Raw genomic sequence first — 26,672 nt, forward strand, 5'->3', positions numbered from 1 at the left:
TCTATATTATTGTTTGGAACGTAGGGTGTCGTGGAAGACTGATCTGTAGCGTAGCTCATAGTGTAGGTTAGGGTAAATGTGACACTGTGCGTTGGCGGAGCTAAGTAACGTAAGGTAATTTGAGCAACTATAATGAGATATATTGTACATGTGGTGATCTGCAGCTTGCAAATATTGTAAATACATTTAAGTTACATATATACTCACCATATATACTCACGTAAACTGCTCAATACAATGTACTTTTTATTTCTTATTTATTGCAGAACTAGTACCGGGCACATAACCACCTTTAACGGCATATATATATATATATATATATATATATATATATATATATATATATAATTTGTTGATAACATTCATGCAGTTCTGCATAATTTGATTTTAGTAATCAGCAGATAAATTCTTTCTGATGTTGTGTAGTTAGCAAGAAGGACAATGTACTTCACAATGTTATCAGCAAATATCCTTGATATTAGCTAAAACACAATATACGTAAGATGCCACTGAAGATGGAATAAAAACACATGCTTAAGACGACATCTCAGTAGCTGTATTTCATTACCTGGCGCGTATTTTACTCTATTTTGATGACGTTGTTGGTCAAAGCTGGCGGCTGATTTTGGCAGATTTAATAGTTTCCTTCCTGTGGAATTCCGAGCAACTGTAGGACGAAATATTGGGCTTCAGTATCACATCTACGTCGACATCACCAGAGTCGGAACACCACCTCAATTGTACAGGGAAGGGACAGGATGTCGAGCCAGAATTACTACAAGAATCACACCAGAATACGCCCAAAGTGGTTCAAGAAAATTCCGTGTGCTGAGCTTAGGGATGGGAGAGTTTACGTGCACAATTCATATATTTGGACTCCAGAAAATCCGCTTGCCACAGATTCTCATGACCACCAACAGCAGTCAACATTTACCATCTGAACCGTTATCGTCCATAGCCGATTAATTGCGTTAAGATGAGTCTCAGGTGATGAAACACGTCTTTCACATATTGTACTCTTCAGAGTAGCAAAACGAGCTTCTCAGCAAACAACAGTACGCAGAAGATCATTTAATTTTATTGCTCTGTTAATATACCTTATATCAGTTATACAGTATTAACTGAGATATTGTAACAAGTATAAGTTTTTAATGTAATGGTATATTATTAACGGGATTTGAACCCCATTGAAAATAAGAGTTAATTGATACAATGCTTGTTAACGTCAGTGTTAAAGGTTTCAGAGAACATTACGTTACCAAGAGTTAAAGGGGCCGAAATCTCGTACTGCTATGCAGACAACGCCACGCGGTGGTCTCGTACCAGGTTTTGTCGTCATGTTGCGCAAGGCGGTAGGCACTCCGGTAAAATCAAATACGCTCAAGGAGAAATAAAAACTCGACGCAACGCGAAGGAATTATCCGAATGGCACAGAAATCGGTAGATGTGATGTACATGTACAGACCAACAAACGATTATAATTTCAGAAAAATTGGATGATTTATTCACGAGAAGTAGTTCATAAACTGAGAAAGTCAATAATGCGTTGGTCCACCTCTGGCACTTATGCAAGTAGGTATTTGAGTTGGTGCTGATTGACAGAGTTGTAGGATGTCCTCCTGAGGGATATCGTGCCAAATTCTATCCAGCTGGTGAGTCAGATCGTCACAATCTCCAGTTGGTTTGAGGGCCCTGCTCATAATGCTCCAAACTTTCCCAATCGGGGAGATACCCGGCGACCTTACTGCCAAAGGTCGCTTTTGTCAGCTAAGAAGACAAGCAGCAGAAACTCTCAACGCTTGCAGTGTGCGGGCGGACATTATCTTGTTAAAATGTAAGCCCACTATGGCTTGCCGTGAAGAGCAACAAAACGGGACGTAGAATATCGCCGACGTACCGTTATGCTGTAAGGGTGCCTCTGACTGGTTTTAGTTATCGACCTCACTTCATATTCTACATCTACATCTACATTTACACTCCGCATACCACCCAACGGTGTGTGGCAGAGGGCACTTTACGTGCCACTGTCATTACCTCCCTTTCCTGTTTCAGTCGCGTATGGTTCGCGGGAAGAACGACTGCCGGAAAACCTCAGTGCGCACTCGATTCTCTCTAATTTTACATTCGTGATCTCCTCGGGAAGTATAAGTAGGGGGAAGCAATCTATTCGATACCTCATCCAGAAACGCACCCTCTCGAAACCTGGACAGCAAGCTACACTGCGATGCAGAGCGCCTCTCTTGCACAGTCTGCCACTTGAGTTTGCTAAACATCTCCGTAAAGCTATCACGCTTACCAAATAGCGCACCGCTCTTCTTTGGATCTTCTCTATCTCCTCTGTCAACCCGACCTGATACGGATCCCACACTGATGAGCAATACTCAAGTATAGGTCGAACGAGTGTTTTGTAAGCCACCTCCTTTGTTGATGGACTACATTGTCTAAGGACTCTCCCAATGAATCTCAACCTGGTACCCGCCTTACCAACAATTAATTTTATATGATCATTCCACTTCAAATCGTTCCGTACGCATACTCCCAGATATTTTACAGAAGTAACTGCTACCAGTGTTTGTTCCGCTATCATATAATCATACAATAAAGAATCTTTCTTTCTATGTATTCGCAATACATTACATGTGTCTATGTTAAGTGTCAGTTGCCACTGCAATTTTCTAATGCTAATTTATAGACCCTGCATGTGAGCAGGGGGCTGTTGAAGCTGGTGGAAGTTCTGTAATGGTGTGGGGCGTGTGCAGTGGGAGCGATATGGGACCCCTGATACGTCTAGATACGTCTCTGACAGGTGACACGTGCGTGAGCATCCTGTCTGATCACCTGCATCCATTGGAGTCCATTGTGCATTCCGACAGGCTTGGGCAATTTGAGTAGGACAATGCGACACGCCACACGTCCAGAATTGTTACAGAGTAGCTCCAGCAACACTCTTCCGAGTTTAAACACTCCCGCTGGCCTTCAAACTCCCCAGACATGACCATTATTGAGAATATCTGGAATGCCTTGCAACGTGCTGTTCAGAAGAGATCTCCGCACCCTCGTAATCTTACGGATTTATGGACAGCCCTGAATGATTCATGGGGTCAGTTCCCTCCAGAACTACTTCAGACATTAGTCGAGTCGATGCCACGTCCTGTTCCGGCACTTCTGCGTGATCTCGGGGCCTACACGATATTAGGCAGGTGTAGAAGTTTCTTTGGCTTTTCAGTGTATGTGACCTACCGGTTACGTTAGATCTTCAGAAATGCTGTCTGCAGATGAGACTTTTGTGTACAGAGAAGTCACATGGGACGTTAAACACAAATCTTCCCCTCCTCCTTCCATACGGAGAAGTCACAACGCTAGAAAATTGTAGAGAAATGCAAGAAGACCTGCAGCGGATCGATGCCCGCAATATAAAAAAATGAAACGTATTGCAAACACAGAGGCGGAAAGACGCTTTGCTGTATGATTACACGACTGCAAAACATTCACTCGAAGCAGTCACTTCCACAAATTATCTAGGAGTATGCATACGGAGCGATTTTGAGTGGAACAACCACATAAAATTAATGGCCGATAAAATAACTGCCAGACACAGACTCATTGGAATAATCCTCAGTAAATGTAGTCCATCAAAAAAGGAAGTAGCTTACAAAACACTCGTTAGTCCAGTACCTGAATACTGCTCGTCAGCTTGGGATCCGTACCACACAGAATTGATAGAGTAAACTGAAAAGATCCAAAGAAGAGCAGCACATTTCGTTACAGGTTCATTTAGTAAGCGTGGAAGTTGTAATCCCTGACACAGTACTCGTTAAAGCTTGTGCTATGGTAAGTGAGCGGGATTCACCTTATGAGAAAGGATTTTCGCATAGATATCGACCGCGTGTACCTGAATGGTGGCAAATCAGACTTACATCCACTCTGTAATAACAATGATACGTCAAGTAATTTCGAAATGTAATCACACGTCAGGATGGATCAAAAGCAAACAAGAAGATGCTACCAATGTGACAATAATACGGTCGCCAACCTAATTACGCATTAACTGAGTTTCTTCCCTACAAGTTGGTATATATTCATGCAAAACAACAAGTTGTAACATTGCATAGTATAGTAGAATTTTAGAACCAGAAAATCTATTGAACTGATAGTTTCACGTTCTGTACTGATGTGGAAAATCATGAATACATAACACTACACTATAATGTTTACTACAACACTTTATACTGTCTATTAATCTGATTAAAATCGGGCATAGGTTACCCTAGAAATTGTACTTTCATGCCACACACAAAATGTCAATTTTGACTTTTATATTGACTTTAACTTTTGCTGGTCAAACCAATTTAGTACACTTCATAATTCAAATGAATGAGGGGGGGGGGGGACCCTGAAACTGTTATGATCGCTGTATTTAAAAAAAATGATTACTGAATTTATTATTCATTCAAGATTTCCACTATATAATTTCCTACTCTTTTCATCTCATTTACTGCTCATTTAAATGTCTTTAATTCTGTCTCAAAATAATAAACTTCATTACTATGTCAATACCAAAGTTATCTTTCGACTTCGTTAGACCTTCACTATTCATTTACTGGTTCATTAACAAAACATTTCTTTAAACACCATTATAATATAGCTAGTTCCGCAAGTAATTATTATTAACACAATTTTTAATTTTCATTTCGGGACACTCGGATTGCACAACGTTTGGAAAGGACCCTGTCTAGGTTAGTTGTGAGGATAATTGAATGATGGAAAAGTTCTGGTAAAATTTAGGTTATTATTGCACCAAACAAACACAGTTCACTCTCTGATCCATACGAATACAGTACTAAAAGTTTCAACCTGCTAGTATCGATGAGGTGGTTGGCGGGCGGCAAGACGGCGAGGCACAGAGCACACACACAACAGCTATGGCTCTTGACGTATTGGCACTTTAATTCTTCTTAGCGTCGCAATACTTTTCCATTTAGTGTCTATGGAATTCCGCCATGCTGTGTGGGCGTTGGAACAGCATACCCGAGGCTCAGTGAAGCTATGTCTTCCAGGAGAGCCTCCTCGCTCCAGAAGGTGTTGCTCAAACCAGTGCCAGACTCCAACTACTACTGCTGAGCCCTTTGTGCCGTGCAGTGCCCGCGTGCATTTTCCCTTCGCTCGCCTGCCATCCACCTTTTACCGCTCCCTTACAGACCGGGTGTTCACCCGAGGTTTTGCATTCTACATATCCTAACACTTTGCCTACGTATGGGCCAGAAACACAGTTAAAGTTTTAAACATCTTACAGCAGTTTCAACATTTGTTACATTTCAATTCTACGAGGTGCATTCAAGTTCTAAGGTCTCCGATTTTTTTTCTCTGGACTGGAAAGAGATAGAAACATGCACATTGTTTTAAAATGAGGCCGCGTTCATTGTCAATACGTCCCAGAGATGGCAGCACCGTACGGCAGATGGAATTTTACCGCCAGCGGCGAGAATGAGAACTGTTTTAAATACTTAAAATGGCGACGTTTTCCTTACTTGAACAGCGTGCAATCATTCGTTTTCTGAATTTACGTGGTGTGAAACCAATTGAAATTCATCGACAGTTGAAGGAGACATGTGGTGATGGAGTTATGAATGTGTCGAAAGTGCGTTCATGGATGCGACAGTTTAATGAAGGCAGACCATCATGTGACAACAAGCTGAAACAACCTCGGGCTGGCACAAGCCGGTCTGACGACATGATCGAGAAAGTGGAGAGAATTGTTTTTGGGGATCGCCGAATGACTGTTGAACAGATCGCCTCCAGAGTTGGCATTTCTGTGGGTTCTGTGCACACAATCCTGCATGACGACCTGAAAATGCGAAAAGTGTCATCCAGGTGGGTGCCACAAATGCTGACGGACGACCACACGGCTGCCCGTGTTGCACGATGCCAAGCAATGTTGATGTGCAACGACAGCACGAATGGGACTTTCTTTTCGTCGGTTGTGACAATGGATGAGACGTGGATGCCATTTTTCAATCCAGAAACAAAGCGCCAGTCAGCTCAATGGAAGCACACAGATTCACCGCCACCAAAAAAATTTCGGGTAACCGCCAGTGCTGAAAAAATGATGGTGTTCATGATCTGAGACAGCAAGGGCGTAATCCTTACCCATTACGTTCCAAAGGGCACTACGGTAACAGGTGCATCCTACGAAAATGTTTTGAAGAACAAATTCCTTCCTGCACTGCAACAAAAGCCTCCGGGAAGGGCTGCGCGTGTGCTGTTTCACCAAGACAACACACCCGCACATCGAGCTAACGTTACGCAACAGTTTCTTCGTGATAACAACTTTGAAGTGATTCCTCATGCTCCCTACTCACCTGACCTGGCTCCTAGTGACTTTTGGCTTTTTCCAACAATGAAAGACACTCTCCATGGTCGCACATTCACCAGCCGTGCTGCTGTTGCCTCAGCGATTATCCAGTGGTCAAAACAGACTCCTAAAGAAGCCTTCGCCGCTGCCATGGAATCATGGCGTCAGCGTTGTGAAAAATGTGTACGTCTGCAGGGCGATTACGTCGAGAAGTAACGCCAGCTTCATCGATTTCGGGTGAGTAGTTAATTAGAAAAAATATCGGAGGCCTTAGAACTTGAATGCACCTCGTATTACAATATTACTTGACATTTGACATAAATATTAATATTCACATTGAAACTTATTTACAGTTTATCAGCATAATGGCATGAAACAAAAAGAAATGAAATCAGAAAGTCAATTACACTGGTTTATCGTAAGATCAGATGAAAAGAATTACTTATACACTCCTGGAAATGGAAGAAAGAACACATTGACACCGGTGTGTCAGACCCACCATACTTGCTCCGGACGCTGCGAAAGGGCTGTACAAGCAATGATCACACGCACGGCACAGCAGACACACCAGGAACCGCGGTGTTGGCCGTCGAATGGCGCTAGCTGCGCAGCATTTGTGCACCGCCGCCGTCAGTGTCAGCCAGTTTGCCGTGGCATACGGAGCTCCATCGCAGTCTTTAACACTGGTAGCATGCCGCGACAGCGTGGACGTGAACCGTATGTGCAGTTGACGGACTTTGAGCGATGGCGTATAGTGGGCCTGCGGGAGGCCGGGTGGACGTACCGCCGAATTGCTCAACACGTGGGGCGTGAGGTCTCCACAGTACATCGATGTTGTCGCCAGTGGTCGGCGGAAGGTGCACGCGCCCGTCGACCTGGGACCGGACCGCAGCGACGCACGGATGCACGCCAAGACCGTAGGATCCTACGCAGTGCCGTAGGGGACCGCACCGCCACTTCCCAGCAAATTAGGGACACTGTTGCTCCTGGGGTATCGGCGAGGACCACTCGCAACCGTCTCCATGAAGCTGGGCTACGGTCCCGCACACCGTTAGGCCGTCTTCCGCTCACGCCCCAACATCGTGCAGCCCGCCTCCAGTGGTGTCGCGACAGGCGTGAATGGAGGGACGAATGGAGACGTGTCGTCTTCAGCGATGAGATTCGCTTCTGCCTTGGTGCCAATGATGGTCGTATGCGTGTTTGGCGCCGTGCAGGTGAGCGCCACAATCTGGACTGCATACGACCGAGGCACAAAGGGCCAACACCCGGCATCATGGTGTGGGGAGCGATCTCCTACACTGGCCGTACACCACTGGTGATCGTCGAGGGGACACTGAATAGTGCACGGTACATCCAAACCGTCATCGAACCCATCGTTCTACCATTCCTAGACCAGCAAGGGAACTTGCTGTTCCAACAGGACAATGCACGTCCGCATGTATCCCGTGCCACCCAACGTGCTCTAGAAGGTGTAAGTCAACTACCCTGGCCAGCAAGATATCCGGATCTGTCCCCCATTGAGCATGTTTGGGACTGGATGAAGCGTCGTCTCACGCGGTCTGCACGTCCAGCACGAACGCTGGTCCAACTGAGGCGCCAGGTGGAAATGGCATGGCAAGCCGTTCCATAGGACTACATCCAGCATCTCCACGATCGTCTCCATGGGAGAATAGCAGCCTGCATTGCTGCGAAAGGTGGATATACACTGTACTAGTGCCGACATTGTGCATGCTCTGTTGCCTGTGTCTATGTGCCTGTGGTTCTGTCAGTGTGATCATGTGATGTATCTGACCCCAGGAATGTGTCAATAAAGTTTCCCGCCGGCCGCGGTGGTCTAGCGGTTCTGGCGCTGCAGTCCGGAACCGCGGGACTGCTACGGTCGCAGGTTCGAATCCTGCCTCGGGCATGGGTGTGTGTGATGTCCTTAGGTTAGTTAGGTTTAAGTAGTTCTAAGTTCTAGGGGACTTATGACCTAAGATGTTGAGTCCCATAGTGCTCAGAGCCATTTGAACCATTTTTGAATAAAGTTTCCCCTTCCTGGGACAATGAATTCACGGTGTTCTTATTTCAATTTCCAGGAGTGTATGTACAATAGTACAGCGTCGTTGTTGTTACAAAGTCTCACGGTGATGCTCAGCCAACTCCAGTGGCCGGTGCTGCAAGAGAGGCGTTCTGCATCACGGTGTGGTCCACTGTCAGAATCCTGAGAGCGTGCGTTCCCAGAAGAGTCAACCGATACATTGTTTCCTCCCGCACGTATCTCGCGAAAAGCGCATGGTCATAAAATTAGCGAGGCTCCAGCCAGTACAGAGGCTTACCAGCGATCGTTCTTCCGGCAAACCATTCGTGACTGGAACAGGAGAAAGGGACAGTGACACTGATTACTGATAGTATAGTCCTAGTATACTTCGTTTCTTTGGGCTGTTCAGTTTCACAATTTTGTTCAGTTAAAGCAAGTTTCAGATCTTTCCACCACTTTGAATCTCATCCCCAACTGACTGCATATTTTCGTGCAGCCTTTTTTCAGATAGTACCTTATTACGGATAAATTCATTTCCTTCAAAAAAATTAGCTTTACGACTCTAGCGTAAATTAATGACCTCGATTACAGAGGGAAATGGACAGGCAACGGTTCTTTTGAAGCAAATTACGGTAAAAAGGCAACTGAATAAGCATCCCAGTTGTGGAGCTAATAAACTGCTACCAATAGAAGTTAGGCATGAGCATAACTTTAACGAATTGTAGCGAACCCAGCTTTCCCGAGAGACTCAAAACATCAAGCTACTTACAGTCTCTTAATAGCAATATAAGGAGTCAAGAGCTGGCAGACCTAACGCCTGGAAATCAAACGCTGACATATAAATCTTCATAAAATTTAACACGGAATACATTTTCACATATAATTAGGAGACGGGAAAACAAAATCTAGAATGTTTACCAACCTCCTTCCACCGAATCAGTCAACAGGCAGTCTTTAATTCAAGTTTTTATGCTCGACTTAATAATTACTAGTACAAATAATCTTGATTACGTCGACGACATTGTACCTTCTAGTTGAGAGAAGAATCTTCACCTGCCGAAGCAACTCTTACGGAAGTACTGGCCGTTTTATCCTTCTTTTTTCTTCTACTTTTTCTTTTCTTACTTTTTTCTGTGGCTGTCTAATGTAGGATCCCGCGTTTATGCTGCGTTTGGTTACATCTTTGTTGAATCGTTTAATGTTGCTACTTCTAAAAAATATTCTTCTAAATAACGATGCTGGTAGTATATTGTTGTATTACTCCTATTATGAATTGTGCTCAATCTTTGATGTTTGCCTATAGTATATTGACTAAAAATATTCGGTGTGCAGAAACTCCTCATATAACTCGTGTGAATCTCACGAATTCTTCGCCGAAAAGCTTGGCAATAATCTCTCAGAACGAAAACGGTACATCAGAAGGAGGTCACAGTGAATACAGTAACACTACAACTAGGCTTAATCAAGCAGATACACAAGTTAGGTTAAAACTCGAAACACGTGTAGCAGCGTGAAACTTAAAAAACGAAAACTTCTGAACTCAATCAGTGCGAATGATGCCAGCCACGTATATAGCTAAATTATTGTTTGTGTCGAGCGTCAATGTGTTTCATAAACAGGTATAAGCGCAGTGCCTGCCATGTGCGTCACATTGGTTTTTAGGGGTATACTTGTAGATGTAGATGTTGGCGTAAGCAAATCCTCGTCGCAGTCTTCTTACGTAACCGACAACGGCTAATCGTATCGCTTCCTGTACACTGTTTGGCTTCACAGAAAACAACGTGCGATGCCGTATACATCTATCTATCTCTTAACGATCGCTTTCCCAGTAGCTTTGCTGTCTTCACAACGAGCTCGTCGTCATTGCCTGTCTATCCGTACATCCAGGAGCGCGTTATGCCATTTTATAGTTCCGGAGTGAACTTCAGCCTGAACGAGGTAAGTTCTTTAAGTTTATCGCCTTTTTTAACAACAATGAACATTCAAATTTAGAAGAAATTGCTTTGGAATCGACTTTGAATTTTCGATTTAACCTTAATTAAATAATAGGCAAAGACGGGAGGTAACGTATTTTATTAGCTTACGATCTACTATGTATTTAGCTCACTTACATTAATTTACAACATTTCACACTTACATGTTACATTCATGAGCACCTGTCCATGAATATATTACACTACGGAAAGTAGTAGTGACGGTACATGCGACATGTTTTTAAATGTGCCAGTTGTTTGCTGTACACCTGTTGCTGTAGTCAAATGACAGTCTGTGTAATTAAACAGAGAAACATAAAAAGCTCAGTAGACTATTATTAGTCCACCTCATAAAAGAGCACGCCGGTCACTTTAGAGCACGTGTGTACGTGTCGCACGACTGGTAACAGTGACCCTCCACCACTGACCTAAATCGTGGCAGTCAAGTGACGAGTATATGCCAATCGATTCTTTAGAATTAGTGCATTAGGATGGATCAACGTGGAATCGTGTCAGAATGGCAAAAACGAGCTATCATATTTAGACATTCCCACAACCACACCGCGAACGAAGTTGTCCTATTTTTGTTGGTGTATCAACGCGGACTGTTCAGTGTGTCTACAAGGAATGGCGCACCAATCGCAGCCATTTAACACCGCCGAGCAGCAGTAGTCGTAAAAAAGTCCTCACCGACAGGACCTGAGATAAAAGTCACGCCTTGATAATCTCAATGATTTTCAAACGTGGCAGAGATTTCTGCAACCAGTGCACGTAAGTTCATCTCAAGCTGTTTCCGAGAGAACACAGCGAAAGGAACTGCAAGCAGTGGACACATCGAATAGTGGATACCTCGCAAAAGGCCATTCCTTTCAGCGGCACTTCACGATACATATCTCAATTGGGCCGTACAACATATAAAGAGCAGTCAAATTAAAACAAAACAGACGGATAAAAAGTAAGTAATTTCTTTACTTACCAATGAAATTTTCACTGTGTAGCGAAATGTGCACTGATACGAAACTTCGTGGGAGATTAAAACTGTGTGCCGGACCGAGGCTCGAACTCGGGACTTCGCCTTTCGCGGTCAAGCGGGTAAGTGCTATACCATCTCTTTTTCTTTTTTCTTTGGCATTTTGTTCGTTATATTTGGTCGTAGCGGACGTCAAATGACATGCGTAGCAGTTCGTTGTTGATCCCTTCACTCAATTTTTTTTATTACAGAGATCAGCCAGCTCTTTGACAGAACAAGCTGAGCTACCGTGCCAGCCACCAGCAGAGCTACCCAAGCATGTCTCACGACTCGTCCACACAGCCTTAATTCCGCCAGTATCTCGTCTCCCACCTGCCAAACTTCACAGAAGCTCTCCTGCGAACCTTACAGCACTAGCACTCCTGCAAGAAGAGATATTGCGGAGACTTAGCTTTACCACAGCCTGGGAGACGTTTGCAAAATTAAATTTTCACTCTGCAGCGGAGTGTGCGCTGATATGACACTTCCTGCCAGATTAAAACATCCCCCAGGCTGTGACAAAGCCATGTTTTCGTAATATCTTTTCTTCCAGGAATGCCAGTTCTGCAAGGTTCGCAGGAGAGTTTCTGTACTGGCGGTATTAAGGCTGTGAGGAGAGGTCGTGAGTCATGCTGGGGTGACTCAGATGGTAGAGCACTTGCTCGCGAAATTCGAAGGTCCTGCGTTCGACTCTCGGTCAGGGACACAATTTTAGTCTGACAGGAAGTTTCAAATATTTTATTATTTCAGAAGTGATCCCCATAACTGTTAATACATTTAGCCCATTGTGAGACAAACCGGTCAGTGCTTTCATGAAAAAATGTTTACGGTTGCTTATGGAACCATGATTGTATCCGGGAATGCAGTTCTTCGTTCGAATGAAATCTACGGCGAATTTCTTCAGGGCTCTAAAAATATGGAAATTGCGTGGAGAGAGAGGTCGGGACTTCACGATGGGTGAGTAAGGGCTTCCCAGCGAGATGTCTGCAGCGCAGTCGAAACAATCTTCGCAACGTGTGCAGGGGCATTATCCTGAAACAGAAAGGCGCCGACCGTAAGCCCGTTGCCTAATGGGTCTCTGTAACACAGCGGCACAATTAACACAGAGCGGTACGTGAACCCTTTACAAAACCGAAGCGCGCCTTCAGGTCCAAGAGCCCAGGAATATTAACGGACTGCATCATTTTGTTACAGGAAAAAACCTTCCCACATGTTTCCTAGGTTGTTCCGATTACACTGCAGAAGTTTCGCTGGGAAGTCCTTACACATCCTTCTAACCGCCCGCATCTCTCCGCATGCGATTTCCGTAATTTTGGGGCCTTGAAGGAAAACATTCGTGCCCGTCGATTTTCTTCGGACGAGGAGGTGCATCAAATCATGATTCAGTTGGCAAACACAAACATTTTTCCACGAAGGCATTGATCGTCTTGTCTCACAGTGGGACAAATGTATTCAGATCTATGGCGATTACTTTTGAAATAACAAAGAGTTTACTTATTTTTTCCATGCGCCTCTTTTTCATTCGACTGCTCCTTACAGAAGCTGTACAGTAGCTGGCTGGAGATGTACCGTGTGGCCGGACTAGTTTCCATTTTCCCCCTCTTCAAATGATGCAGTGTGTCTAGTGCACCGACAGCGCAATGAGATGTTTAATCTACAGTGTGGTGGAGGCTGTAGGTCAGCTCGGAGGTCGTTCTATGACGTACTTGAGGCATTTCTCATACTATGACTTCTGCTCACTTTTCCAGCTTGCCGCCAACAAGAACTTGGATTTTATTTCAATATTCTCCTTGATCAAGTATTGTACTGATTGTACATCTTCATGATGAGTGTACTGCGAACACTCCCGTCTTCAAAAACAGCAGCAACCGTGTTTACAGGACCGCACGCGTACACCGCTCCTGGTCTGACAAACAGTTAGGTACCTTATTGTACCTCGATGGATCCACTTAGTCATTAGATCTCAGTCCCATATCCACTACTCGCCATTAAAATTGCTACACCAAGAAGAAATTCAGATGATAAACGGGTATTCATTGGACAAATAAATTATACGAGAACTGACATGTGATTACATCTTCACGCAATTTGGGTGCATAGATCCTAAGAAATCAGTACCCAGAACAACCACCTCTGGCCGTAATAACGGCCTTGATGCGCCTGGGCATTGAGTCAAACAGAGCTTGGATGGCGTGTACAGGTACATCTGCCCATGCAGCTTCAACACGATACCACAGTTCATCAACAGTAGTGACGGGCGTATTGTGACGAGACAGTTGCTCGGTCACCATTGACCAGACGTTTTCAATTGGTGGGAGATCTGGAGAATGTGCTGGCCAGGGTAGCAGTCGAACATTTTCTGTACCCAGAAAGGCGCATGCAGGACCTGCAACATGCGGTCGTGCATTATCCTGCTGAAATGTAGGTTTTCTCAGGGATCGAATGAAGGGTAGAGCCACGTGTGGTAACACATCTGAAATGTAACATCCACTGTCCGAAGTGCCGTCAATGCGAACAAGAGGTGACCGAGACGTGTAACCAATGGCACCTCATAACATCATGCCGGGTGATACGCCAGTATGGCGATGACGAATACACGCTTCAAATGTGCGTTCACCGCGATGTCGCCAAACACGGATGCGACCATCATGATGCTGTAAACAGAACCTGGATTCATCCGAAAAAATGACATTTTGCCATTCGTGCACCCAGGTTCGTCGTTGAATACACCATCGCAGGCGATCCTGTCTGTGATGCAGCGTCAAGGGTAACAGCAGCCGTGGTCTCCGAGCTGATAGTCCATCCCGCTGCAAACGTCGTCGAACTGTTCGTGCAGATGGTTGTTGTCTTGCAAACGTCCCCATCTGTTGTCTCAGGGATCGAGACGTGGCTGCACGATCCGTTACAGCGATGCGGATAAGATGCCTGTCATCTCGACTGCTAGTGATACGAGGCCATTGGGATCCAGCACAGCGTTCCATATTACCCTTCTGAACCCGCCGATTCCATATTCTGCTAACAGTCATTGGATCTCGACCAACGCGAGCAGCAATGTCGCGATACGATAAACCGCAATCGCGATAGGCTACAATCCGACCTTTATCAAAGACGGAAACGTGATGGTACGCATTTCTCCTCCTTACACGAGGCATCACAACAACATTTCACCAGGCAGCGCTGGTCAACTGCTGTTTGTGTATGAGAAATCGGTTGGAAACTTTCCTCATGTCAGCACGCTGTAGGTGTCGCCACCAGCGCCAACCTTGTGTGGATGCTCTGAAAAGCTAATCATTTGCATATCACAGCATCTTCTTCCTGTCGGTTAAATTTCGCGTCTGTAGCAGGTCATCTTCGTGGTGTAGCAGTTTTAATGGCCAGTAGTGTAAATTATCTTGAACTATTGGTGACAGTAGGTACATCGCAGCAATCAGTATCCCGCGATTTGTTAGCTCTACGGTATCTAATCAACGAGTAGCTCCGGCTGGCTGTGGAATACATGAAGAAACTTGTAGGCGCACTCCCTCTGTAAACTGAGACCACTGTCAAGGCTAGAGGCGGTGTGAGAGTGATTCTGCTAGGGGAGACTAATTTTTGTCCAGTGTGTGTAATACAGCAGAGCACACTATGCCGAAATTCTTGTTTCATAGTCCACTTTAAGGTTAAAAGAAGGTAATGAGAATCCGGAGCACTTTTCGCTGTCAAGTCGGAGGCCTAGATGAGTCCGTTCTCGCTTCCCGATAGTCAGGACTCGGTGTCTGCCAGACAGTGATATGCTGTGCCGTGTTGGCTGGTGTGCAGAAAAAGTCCCGGGAGAAGGCGCAGGAGCGCCATGACACGGTGATGCACCTGCTGGTGCGCCGCTACGTCACGGCCGAGCAGCGCAAGCGCGACGACTTCGGCATCACCGAGGACGACGTCATCGAGATCCGCCAGGACATCTCCACGCTGCGTTACGACCTCATCGACATCCTGCGCACCAACGGCATGACGACGCCCAACGTCGACATGCAGGAGTCAGCAGGTTTGCTCTGCACACACGCTTTTATTCTTCTTCTTGTTTCGCGCAGGCTAACTAAGGACCATGCCATTCAACGATCCTCTTTGGCATGGATCTCGACGCTCGTCCAATAGTTTCGAATCCTCCGGCTGTGCTGTTTCTTCCCCATCTTTGTCCAAAAGGCATCTGTCTTCTATCTTGGTAATTTGTGCTGGAACCTTACTTGCTTGAACATTCTCCTGGGAGATGCCCAGTCTTTTAAGTCCTTTCCTGTACCTCCCATCTCCTATAGATCTTTTATCCCTTCTTTCAACCAAGGAACCAAGGTGACTAACTAAGGACCATGCCATTCAACGATGCTCTTTGGCATGGATCTCGACGCTCGTCCAATAGTTTCGAATCCTCCGGCTGTGCTGTTTCTTCCCCATCTTTGTCCAAAAGGCATCTGTCTTCTATCTTGGTAATTTGTGCTGGAACCTTACTTGCTTGAACATTCTCCTGGGAGATGCCCAGTCTTTTAAGTCCCTCCCTGTACCTCCCATCTCCTATAGATCTTTTATCCCTTCTTTCAACCAAGGAACCAAGGTGACTAACTAAGGACCATGCCATTCAACGATGCTCTTTGGCATGGATCTCGACGCTCGTCCAATAGTTTCGAATCCTCCGGCTGTGCTGTTTCTTCCCCATCTTTGTCCAAAAGGCATCTGTCTTCTATCTTGGTAATTTGTGCTTGAACCTTACTTGCTTGAACATTCTCCTGGGAGATGCCCAGTCTTTTAAGTCCCTTCCTGTACCTCCCATCTCCTATACATCTTTTATCCCTTCTTTCAACCAAGGAACCAAGGTGACTTGGTCTTCCTATTTTGCCAAAATGCGAGTAGCTGACTGGTTAACCTTCTGGGATGCATCCTGCAGGCTTGTCCACACATGGCCGGGGGGGGGGGGGGGGGATATGATGTCGGTGGTGGCCTGGTAAAGATAGCTACTCAAACTGGTGGCACTAATGTGCATTTCGTGCAACTGTTTCAACATCATGATCGGCCTCACCTTAATGCTGCTGTTAGGCGTGTTAACGTGGGGCTGGATAGGGCACTGATGGCAAAAGGCATGGATGACATCTCAGTGGTGCCCGTTGGGTCTGTCAGTAGATCGGGTTTCACTATGCATGGCCTGCTCCTCGGTAGGTATGAGAAGGGGAGGCTGGCTAAGCTTATAGGTGACAGTGTAGTGGGTGGTGATGGCGGTGGCGGTGTCACTCATGGAAAAATTCCCGTAGCAGTTGGTGTTAGAGCTGCACCTTTTTTAGACTGAAGTCAGCTGATAGGTGAACCTGCTTAAAGGAAGTCCCTCTAAGGGCTAACCTTCAGAGGATGTAATGTTTCCAATTAGAGAAGGAATTAGCATATTTCATCAAAATATAAGAGGTATTAGGGATAAAGTTAGTGAACTGCTGATAGATGTTGACTCTGAAATTATTGGTATATCAGAGCACCACTTAAATAATTTGATAATTCAGAGGCTTCCTTTACCAGGCTACAGATTAGCTGGCTGTTTCTCAAGGAGTTCCTTGCGGGGTGGGAGACTGCCTTCCTATTCGAACGGTATCAAAAGTGAGTGATACTTCGACACGAAAATTAGTCTACTTTGCTTATTTTCATTCGCTTATGTCGTATGGTACTATATTTTTGGGTAACTCTTCCCATTTTGCAAGGATCTTTTTAGTTCAGAAGCGGGCGGTTCGGGCAATAAGTGGTGTGAGTTCACGAACCTCTTGTCGACCTCTGTTCACGAGTCTGGGTATTTTGAAATTGGCCTCCCAATATGCATGCTCCTTATTGTCGTTTCTTGTTACCAATATTAGTTTATTCCCTAGAATATGCAGCTACCAGAAAACAAACCTGCATTTGGTTCGGACTTCCTTAACTCTTGTGCAAAAAGGTGTGCGGTATATTGCTGCATCCATTTTCGATAAGTTGCCACTCGAATTCAAAAATGTTAGCAGTAATCCGTGCGCTTTCAAATCGAAACTGAAGAGTTTCCTCATGGGTCACTCCTTCCATTCCGTCGACGAGTTCCTTGAAAAATTAAGCTGATTCTCGTTGTATTGCTGATAGCGTTTACTTAAACTTATGGGCTGACTTTTTTCATGAACATTTATTTTTATCTGTTATTACTTTTATGTTGTAATTTCATGTACTGACACGTTCCATGACCTTGGAGATTTGCTCCTCAATTTGGTCCTACGGAACTTCACGTGTAAATAAATAAAAAAAATGGCTAAACGTCTCTTCAGAGCCACATCAGTGATTTTTCACAGCGTTCGTAGATCTCTTGGACTCGTTGTCTTGTGCATTCCTTGACTGGTACCGGTATTTCCCTCATATCTTTGTTCCCTGGATTTCAAGTGTGTTTGTCACACGCTTCGTGTTCAGTACTAGACACTCTAAAGCATACAGGACATTAGGGCGAATGAATTTCTGGTAGTGCTTCACTTTTGTGCTGTGGGAGGTTTTTTTTTTTTTTGTTTTTTTTTTTTTTAGCCGGCCGAAGTGGCCGTGCGGTTAAAAGCGCTGCAGTCTGGAACCGCAAGACCGCTACTGTCGCAGGTTCGAATCCTGCCTCGAGCATGGATGTTTGTGACGTCCTTAGGTTAGTTAGGTTTAACTAGTTCTAAGTCCTAGGGGACTAATGACCTCAGCAGTTGAGTCCCATAGTGCTCAGAGCCATTTGAACCATTTTTTTTTGTTATAGGTGCTCTTTGCCAGTTCCAGCTTATTCATTCGAGTTAATAATGGTATTCATTCGGAAAGATTGCGTTCTAATCAACCTTCCAAGCATTTCAACCTGCTGGTTTTCTTCGTTTCTCCCTGCTCCAGGTGCAGTGTGCAAGAAGAATCACTGATGTTGTGATGTACGGTTCTTTTTGTTAAGAGACACATTTAGCTCTAAACTTTGCTGCTTACTGTTTGAGAACACTGACTTAATTCATTCAGTTAGACAGAAGTGTCACCCTCTCATCAAATGGCAGGCGATCAGCATTGAGCCCATTGCGTTTCTGCCCCAGAAAAACGATTTGGCAGTAACTGCGTAGCTAACTCCTTTCACCGTTTTATTATTACCTTTTCCAGTGCTCAATTAATACTCCTGTCCTGATTTCAAAATTCTGTTGCAAGTGTTCCTCTTAACTTTACTTCGTAATATGGTATTGTTTAAAGTCTGCTGGATACGATACTGGGTCTTCTGGTTCACTTCTAGTTCCAGCAGGATCTTCATGAGACACTGTCTATCATTCGAGTCCTGCAACTCCCTAAAATCAACAAAGACGACGACATACTTCTTACCAGCTATTTTCGCTTTTTGCAGTACTGGCTTCAGACTGAGCACCTGTTTCGTGCTAGAGCTATATTCCTGTCTGGTCTTTTAAAATAAAGACTTGGTAGACTATATAGGCTGGGTTTTCATTTAAAGTTTCTGCAGAAATTTCTGATATTCTTCTTCTTGAAGGCTTCATCCAGCTGTGTTAACTGGCCCTTAGTGCGCTGCTGCTTTACTCTGCTAACGGTTCTGTCAGATAATTTCGGCAGCTCTATGAATTTATCCCTGTTCTCATGAGTCTCTTGCAAGTTTCTTTCAGCCATTCTGTCTGTCTTCGCACCGCCACTTAATCACAGGTTGTTGTCCACTAGGCACAGGCTCGTTTCTTCTGTTTTACCCTTGAAGCTTTCTCTGTTGCAACTTTCACTAGTTTGTTCCTTTGTCCCTCAGTTCATCCCAATTGCTATATTCCACTGCTTCCAATTTCTCTTAGCTGTTTACAAGTTGAAAGTTTCTTTAAATCACACTTAACAAGTTTGAATGACGGTTTTCTTCGTGTTCCTGGGTGGAAATCTCAATTTAATTTTGAAGACATAGTGGTCTGAATCTAAATTTGCTCCATGTAATACTCTGACATGTGATTCCATGAGACTGCTACATGATCTATCTGTTATTCTCCCAAGAGGAGGTTGAGTGATGTCCAGGTCTTTTGTTTCAGCTGCTAATCGCTTGAAAGCCGTTGAGTTCATTATCAAGTTAAAAGCCTTACAGAGTTCCATTAGACATCCTTCATCCCAATTCGTCCGTATGTGCACTGTGTATTCTCCCACAATGTCTCTAAACTTGCGCTCTTTTCCTAACTGGGAATTGGAATGATCAATTACAATGACCTACAATCTTACTACACACATCAAAAAAAGTTTTGCATCACCTCGGTTCCGAGAGTTCCGGAACCTGTACAAAAAATTGAAACAGAGATCAACATAAATATCATTTCCACCCTTTTTATTGCTCATGGAAACCACACACTGCATGTTGTACCACGATACAGTGAGACCTTCAGAGGTGGTGGTCCACATTGCTGTACACACCGGTACCTCTAATACCCAGCAGCACGTCCTCTTGCAATTGATGCCGGCCTGTATTCATCGTGGCAAACTATCCACAAGTTCATCAAGTTCCAGTTTGTCCCAGTCCTCAATGGCGATTCGGTGTGGATTCCTCAGAGTGGTTGGTGGGTCACCTCGTCCATAAACAGCCCTTTTCAGTATATCCCAGACATGTTCGATGGGGTTCATGTCTGGAGAACATGATGGCCATTCTAATCGAGCGATGTCGTTATCCTGAAGGAAGTCATTCACAAGATGTCCACCATAGGTGCGCGAATTGTCGTCCATGAAGACGATTGATACTGCCAATATGGTTGGACTATCCGTCGGAGGATGGCATTCAAGTATCGTACAGCCGTTACGGCGCCTTCCATGACCACCAGCGGCGTACGTCGGCCCCACATAATGCCACCCCAAAACCACAGGGAACCTCCTCCTTGCTGCACTCGCTGGGCAGTGTGTGTATGGCATTCATCCTGAGCGGTTGCCTCCAAACACGTCTCTCACGATTGTCTGGTTCAAGGCATATGCGACACTCATCGGTGAAGAGAACGTGATGCCAATCATGAGCGGTCCATTCGGCATGTTGTTGGGCCCATCTGTACCGCGCTGCATGGTGTCGTGGTTGCAAAGATGGACCGAGTCATGGACGTCGGGAGTGAAGTTGCGCATCATGCAGTCTATCCGCACAGTTTAAGTTGTAACACGACGTCCTACGGTTGCACGAAAAGCATTATTCAACATGGTGGCGTTGCTATCAGGGTTCCTCCGAGCCATAACCCGTAGGTAGCGGTGATCCGTTGCAGTAGCAGCCCTTGGGGGGGCCCTAGCGAGGCATGTCATCGACAGTTCCTGTCTCTGTGTATCTCCTCAATGTCAGAACAACATTACTTTGCTTCACTCCAAGATGCCTGCACACTTCCCTTGTTGAGAGCTCTTCCTGGCACAGAGTAAAAATGCGGACGCGATCGAACCGCGGTACTGACCGTCTAATCAGGGTTGAATTACAGACAACACGAGCCGTGTACCTCCTTCCTGGTGGAATGACTGGAACTTATGGGCCGTCGGACTCCTTCCGTCCAATAGGCGCTGCTCATGCATGGTTGTTTACATCTTTGGGCGTGTTTAGTGACACTTCTGAACAGTCAAAGGGACTGTGTCTGTGATACAATATCCACAGTTAATGTCTGTCTTCAGGAGTTCTGGGAACTGGGGTGATGCAAAACTTTTTTTGATATGTGTAATTATGTCCTAGTTCTTCGCCAAAGTTGTCATTATTTTCAGCGTTACGTTTGTTATCCTCATGGATGCGCACATGAATGTTTACTATTGTGGGGATCTTGTAGGTCCACCAGAAGGTTAGAAGAAACACCTGTGCTATTGGATGAGCTTAAGTCAAAACTGATTCCAGTATTTCACTGTTTATGGTAAAATCAGTCCCCAGGTGTGCAACATTCTTCTTTTCCTTTGTCCTATCTTGCTTTTCATAATGCGGTAGCCCTATGAATCCAAAACATGTTCATCTGTACACTTTGTCTCCTGTATTCCTGTGAACAGTATCTTGTGCTGTGTCAAAGTGTGGTGTGTTTTAGTTTGCCCATTTGTGTAGCCTGTTGTTGTTCAATGGGCCAAAGTATTTCTAATTTTATGACTTATTTTGTTTTTATTGGTTTCAGAATGCTTACCTGTATGTTACCCAAGAAGTGTCAACATCTTTATGTATTTTCATAAACAATGTTCACAGTTTAGATGTGAATGTAACATTGTAACATTTAATTTAAGGGTCCGTTGTGCCTTGCACCAAATTGGACACAAAGATCGAACTGTAGTCGTATTTGGGCTCCAACTGGGGCGTTTAAACAACAGACGACTCTGGGATACATACTGATTGGCCGTTTCATTTTGTATTATGGTAAAATACTAGGCTGTGATTGGGAGATTAAATATGTGTGGGCTGGCTTGGAAGCAGTCCGATTGTGGCATTTCCGAAAAAGTGGCACAGCTTAGGATGCAGGAGATGGAGGAAAGGGATGGGGAATGATGACGTCATTCCATCGAGCTCTCCTTGCCACAGTCCTGACGTCGCCTCCGGCTGCCACAGTCGAAAGAATAGCATGTGTGCGTATCTGACCCAGAAACCACATTGCATTCCTACTCTCCGCGTACATTATTCCAATCTCTTCTTCATCTGTACAGCTAGTAGGCATATAAACTTTTACCGTGGTTGGTGTTGGCGCTGTATCTATCTTGTCTAAGATAATGTGTCCACTATGCTGTTCATAGTATCTTACCCGTATTCCTATTTCTTATCGTTATTAATCAAGAGCTCGCATTACTTCTATTTAAATTTGTGTTGATAAGCCTGTACTTATCTGACCAGAAGTCCTGTTCTTCCTAGCACTGCAGTTCACTACTTCACACTATCACTAAGTCCTATCTAATTATTTTTCTTTTTCAGTTCTCTCTTAGCTAGTTGAATAAGGAGCCTAACATCCCACTCTATGGCCTGTAGTAGGGTGACCTCTGAATACTTACCCAAGAGGATGCCATCTATGATCATTAAGCCACACAGTAGATCTGCACATCCTCGGGAAAAATAACGGTTGTAGTTTGCAGTTGTTTCACCTGTTCGAAGTAACCACATAGTAAGGCCATGTTGGCTAGTGTTAGAAGGCCACTGAAGTGGATCATCCAGACCAGTTACAGCCGTGGATGGTCCCCTCGACTGCTGCGAATCGTAGAGCTCCGCCGAACCGCCTTCTGATGACCTCACCCTCCGTGCCCAGCGACTAACTGTACTTCTGACGACAGAAGGTGCTCCATAGACTTTGCACAAGCGTTTGTGAATATTCGCCACAGTTTCTGTCTCTGCAGTGAGAAATTCAATAACGTCCCGTCGTTTGTAACGTACATCACCTACAGACGAAACTTTGAAAATGTCCTGCAGCAACGCTATCTGTCGGAAGTGACGGAAACTTGGCGCGCTCACTCAGGGGCCCTCAAATAATACGTACGTAACGTTTTGCATTCGGAGCATTGTTTTCGGCTGAGAAAAAAAAGTGCGGTGCATTATTTTCTGGGAAACCCTCGTATATAACATTCACGCTGCTTATGGTGGAGCCGGAGATTACACTGACTCTCGGCCGCGAACAGATCCTCATCTGATATGTCTCAATCAGGTAGGAATATCAGTAGACCAAACTGGAAAAGAAAAAAAATTAAGCGACCAGAGCTACAAACATGTTTTCAAAAAAAAGTTTGTGGAATTTGTGCTGGATACCTTTCATATAAGATAAAAATTTTAGGTTTTCCGATTATAGTGTAATTATGTCAGAAACGGCGACATCAGTTGAAGGGAATGGGCGTCGCACTGACCACTCAGGTAGGAGACAAGGTACTGGCGGAAGTAATACTGTGAGGACGGGGCGTGAGTCGTGCTTGGGTAGCTCAGATGGTAGAGCACTTGCCCGCGAAAGGCAAAGGTCCCGAGTTCGAGTTTCGGTCCAGCACACAGTTTTAATCTGCCAGGAAATTTCAAATCTCAGATTCTTTGATTATTAGACACATCACCATTCTGTTACTTAAAGTACATAAGTACTTAAAGTACTTGTCCGCAAAACTTTAAATCATTTCTGAAAACTTTTCAGGAGCTAATAATGGTGCGAGCAAATGATACCACAGTACTGAGAAACACTGCAGCGTAAGATGTCTGCCGGTTGCAGTACTGCCTCATTTAAAAGAGCGACGTTGAGCTGCAGGCAGGAGCAGAAGCAGCAGCGAGCGGCTGCGGGGTGTGCCGCCTCGTCGCACGTCGCAGCAGTGAGCTCTCAGGCAGGAAATCGGAAATAAATGTGAGCTCCGGAGGCGGAAGCCATTCGGCGCGAGTTGTTTGACTTTCCATATTGCTGCCAACGACTGTGACAGCGGGTCGCTGTACCACGCGAGCCGCGCGTCTCTGGGCAGGCCTTCCCACTCCAACCGTTTCTGCCCAGCGCTCGCTAGGTGTCCATAATGTACATTAAAAGATACACTAAACAGTCACTTTTTCTACCGGCACAGCATCAATAAACGACGTGAAAAACAACATTAATATATGGAAGAAGCATCATCTGTGGAGTATGAATATCGATGCAGAATTTGTAAGCAGTAGCACACTGGGTGCCATTTTACTTAGATTACTTGAAAGTTAAACAACGTTTATCGTGTGCTAGCTTTGTCAACTGACAAGAAGCCACTGTAACTTCCACGTTCAAAATAAGTGTGTCTGTTTAACAGCTCAAATTTTAAGCAAAGGAAATGGTCAAAAAGACTGAAAAACTTCTAATTCATGTACACAACAAGATGCAAATTCATTGAATATTTTCTGTGATTTTACGTAATTTCAGAGATACAGCTTCACTGAATACTTTCTGCGCTTTTACTCAATCATACCTCACCGACACGGGGAATCCAATTGGACGGTCCTGCAACGGAACATCTTTTTCCACACCTGGAAAAAAGAACGCTGCAAAGTTTGTCCAGTCTGCATTCGTTATCATGGAAACCACAGTATTAACTTCACTGCGAGCTCGGAAACCAGTGATTTCCTGATCAATACGAATTTAGTAAACTAATTTTGCAAGTTGTCTCTTATGTCTTACTTGCTACCCACTTGGCAAATTTCCGGTCAGTTATTTCTAAATCACACCATTCCCATCACTACTCCCACCAATTGAGGTGCAACATCATCCGGACAGTCACGAAATAGCCAGTCCCTTCGAAGGTCTTTTGGTTATGATAAAAATACTAGTCATTTTAGATTATTTTCCGTGTCCCATCCCACTACCAATCATAGGAGTGCTACGTATTTCTTACTCCTGCTGTTTTCCGGACAGTGAATGACATATGTACCAAGTTTCCTTAAAACAGCTCAACACATTTAATACTTATACTGTTCATGTCACCTGTTCGAACAACCAGTCCCACCCCTATGGTCCAGTCAGCAACAGGACGGTTACCATTCACATTAGCAGCCTCGAATACTACGGATTAGACATCTATTCATCGTTTTAGATTATTTTAACAAGTCACATCTTTCCCATCAGCTTTATACCTACCCCCCCCCCCCCCCCCCTCCACACCCTGGTATTTCTTCCATGTAGTAAGTCATATTCTTACTATGTGGAAGATACTGGCCCAGGCGTTGCACAGTGATGTTCAGGTATCACTGCTTTCTCACCCCACCTCCAAAAATGGGAAGATCTTGGGACGTCTTACCCTCACAGTACTTGTCTTCTGGTACTATGACACACATGTATCAAGAATGGGTGAAACTGCTGGAGGTGTTCCGCAGGTATTCTGAAACATACATACATACACATATTCATTTATATACATATATGTAGACTACACTGGACTGTCTGTTCCACAGTGGGCAAGAAGGGTCGCGTCATGGAGCGCCGGCTGCTCAAGGACTTCCAGATCGGCTTTGTGGAGGGCATCGTGAGCGACGCCATCCGCAAGGGCCCTGGAGGACCAAAGGACGTGTTCAGCAAGATCGCCAAGGCCATCGGGAAGCGAACCAGCTCCAAGAAGAAGGACTGGAACGCCATGGTGCGCAAGAACACCGTGGCGCGAGACCCCATCGGTTCCACGACGGAAGCGCAGACACGCCGCAGCAGCCGCCAGAGTTTACGCAGGTACGTTCCGCTCACTCCGACAAAAGAGCCCTCCGCCACACGTCACTTATCGACACTTCGGTAAGTACCGAGCACCGTGTGCGATTCACGATAGGAATACAATGTATGAGGTCAGTGAGTTATGATCACAGTCTTAATGTCGCCTCCATATCGTCCTCAAGCGTGGGACGTCTTGTGAAAGTGTTGCAGTGGTCGTCGCGCACATACCGTCCGCTAAAGCAGTGTTGAACTGAGTGGTGAGATGTTCCACGGTGCTGCTTCTCTCGTTAATCATTGCAACATCCGTGTTCGAATTTTCACCAGGGCACCTCTTGTTGCGCTGAGGAAAGTTGGTTTGTTCCCAGAGCCCATAATTTTGGGGTATTCTCTATCTCTATCGCTCACGCAGTGTGCGCAGAGCTCAGCTGGCTGTAAGCACCTGCTGTGGTCCCGGTTGCATCTGTAGTGCTCTTTGATTCGGAAGTGGACAGCGAATCCGCACGTGTTAAAGCGCCGGGGTCGCCGTTGAGCCGACCCCGGATCGAATCTACCAGGCGGATTAACGACAAGGATCGATGTGCCGGTCAGCCTGGACGTAGTTGTTAGGTGGTTTCCCCCATCCCACTAGGTGAATACTAGGATGACACCCCAGTCCTGCCTCAGTTACACAATTCGTTAATGTTTAGAAAACTTCCGCTCAATTTCACATGAATAACGTTATACGCCGACAATAGGGGTACACGTATTCCGTCCCTGGGCGTAACGGGGTGGCAACAGGAAGGGCATTCGGCCGCCCCTTAAATTATCCATGCCGTCTCCTTTAATAACTACGCCGATCCGCGCCTATGCGAGGTAAAAGCACAAAAAAAGAAGAAGATTCGGAAGTGGACAGTGACTTTTCATTGCAACAGTATCAGGAGTGCCATTGAAGAAAACGATTCCACAATATTGAAGGCCATTAGAATCGCAACATATTAAACACGTGAAAATGAGTCTAAGGTAGGAAAAATAAACCTATTTAACGTTTTTTTTATTTATTTACTTATTTCTATGCTGTTATATTTCACGACATTGTAATTATGTCAGAGATAGCAAACGACCTGGAAGAGACGCTGAATAGAATGGACAGTATCTTGAAAGGATGACATAAGATGAACATCAACAAAAGCAAAACGAGGATAATGGAATGTAGTCGAATTAAATCAGGTGATGCTGAGGGAATTAGAGTAGAAAATGAGAC

At 44.9% G+C, this 26,672-nt stretch overlaps 1 protein-coding gene across 1 annotated transcript in view; it reads left to right on the plus strand.

Annotated features, from left to right (window-relative positions):
* Positions 1-26,672, plus strand: part of LOC124623136 (transient receptor potential protein) — a gene marked incomplete at its 3' end in the record, with an annotated part of 258,350 nt that overhangs the window by 213,948 nt on the left and 17,730 nt on the right. Inside the window, exons 16-17 of the mRNA XM_047148927.1 lie at positions 15,153-15,375; positions 25,186-25,453. Coding sequence (XP_047004883.1) covers positions 15,153-15,375; positions 25,186-25,453 — 491 coding nt within the window. The remainder of the gene's footprint in view (positions 1-15,152; positions 15,376-25,185; positions 25,454-26,672) is intronic.

The sequence above is a fragment of the Schistocerca americana genome, chromosome 7 (genome assembly GCF_021461395.2).
Source record: "Schistocerca americana isolate TAMUIC-IGC-003095 chromosome 7, iqSchAmer2.1, whole genome shotgun sequence".
NCBI lineage: Eukaryota > Metazoa > Arthropoda > Insecta > Orthoptera > Acrididae > Schistocerca > Schistocerca americana.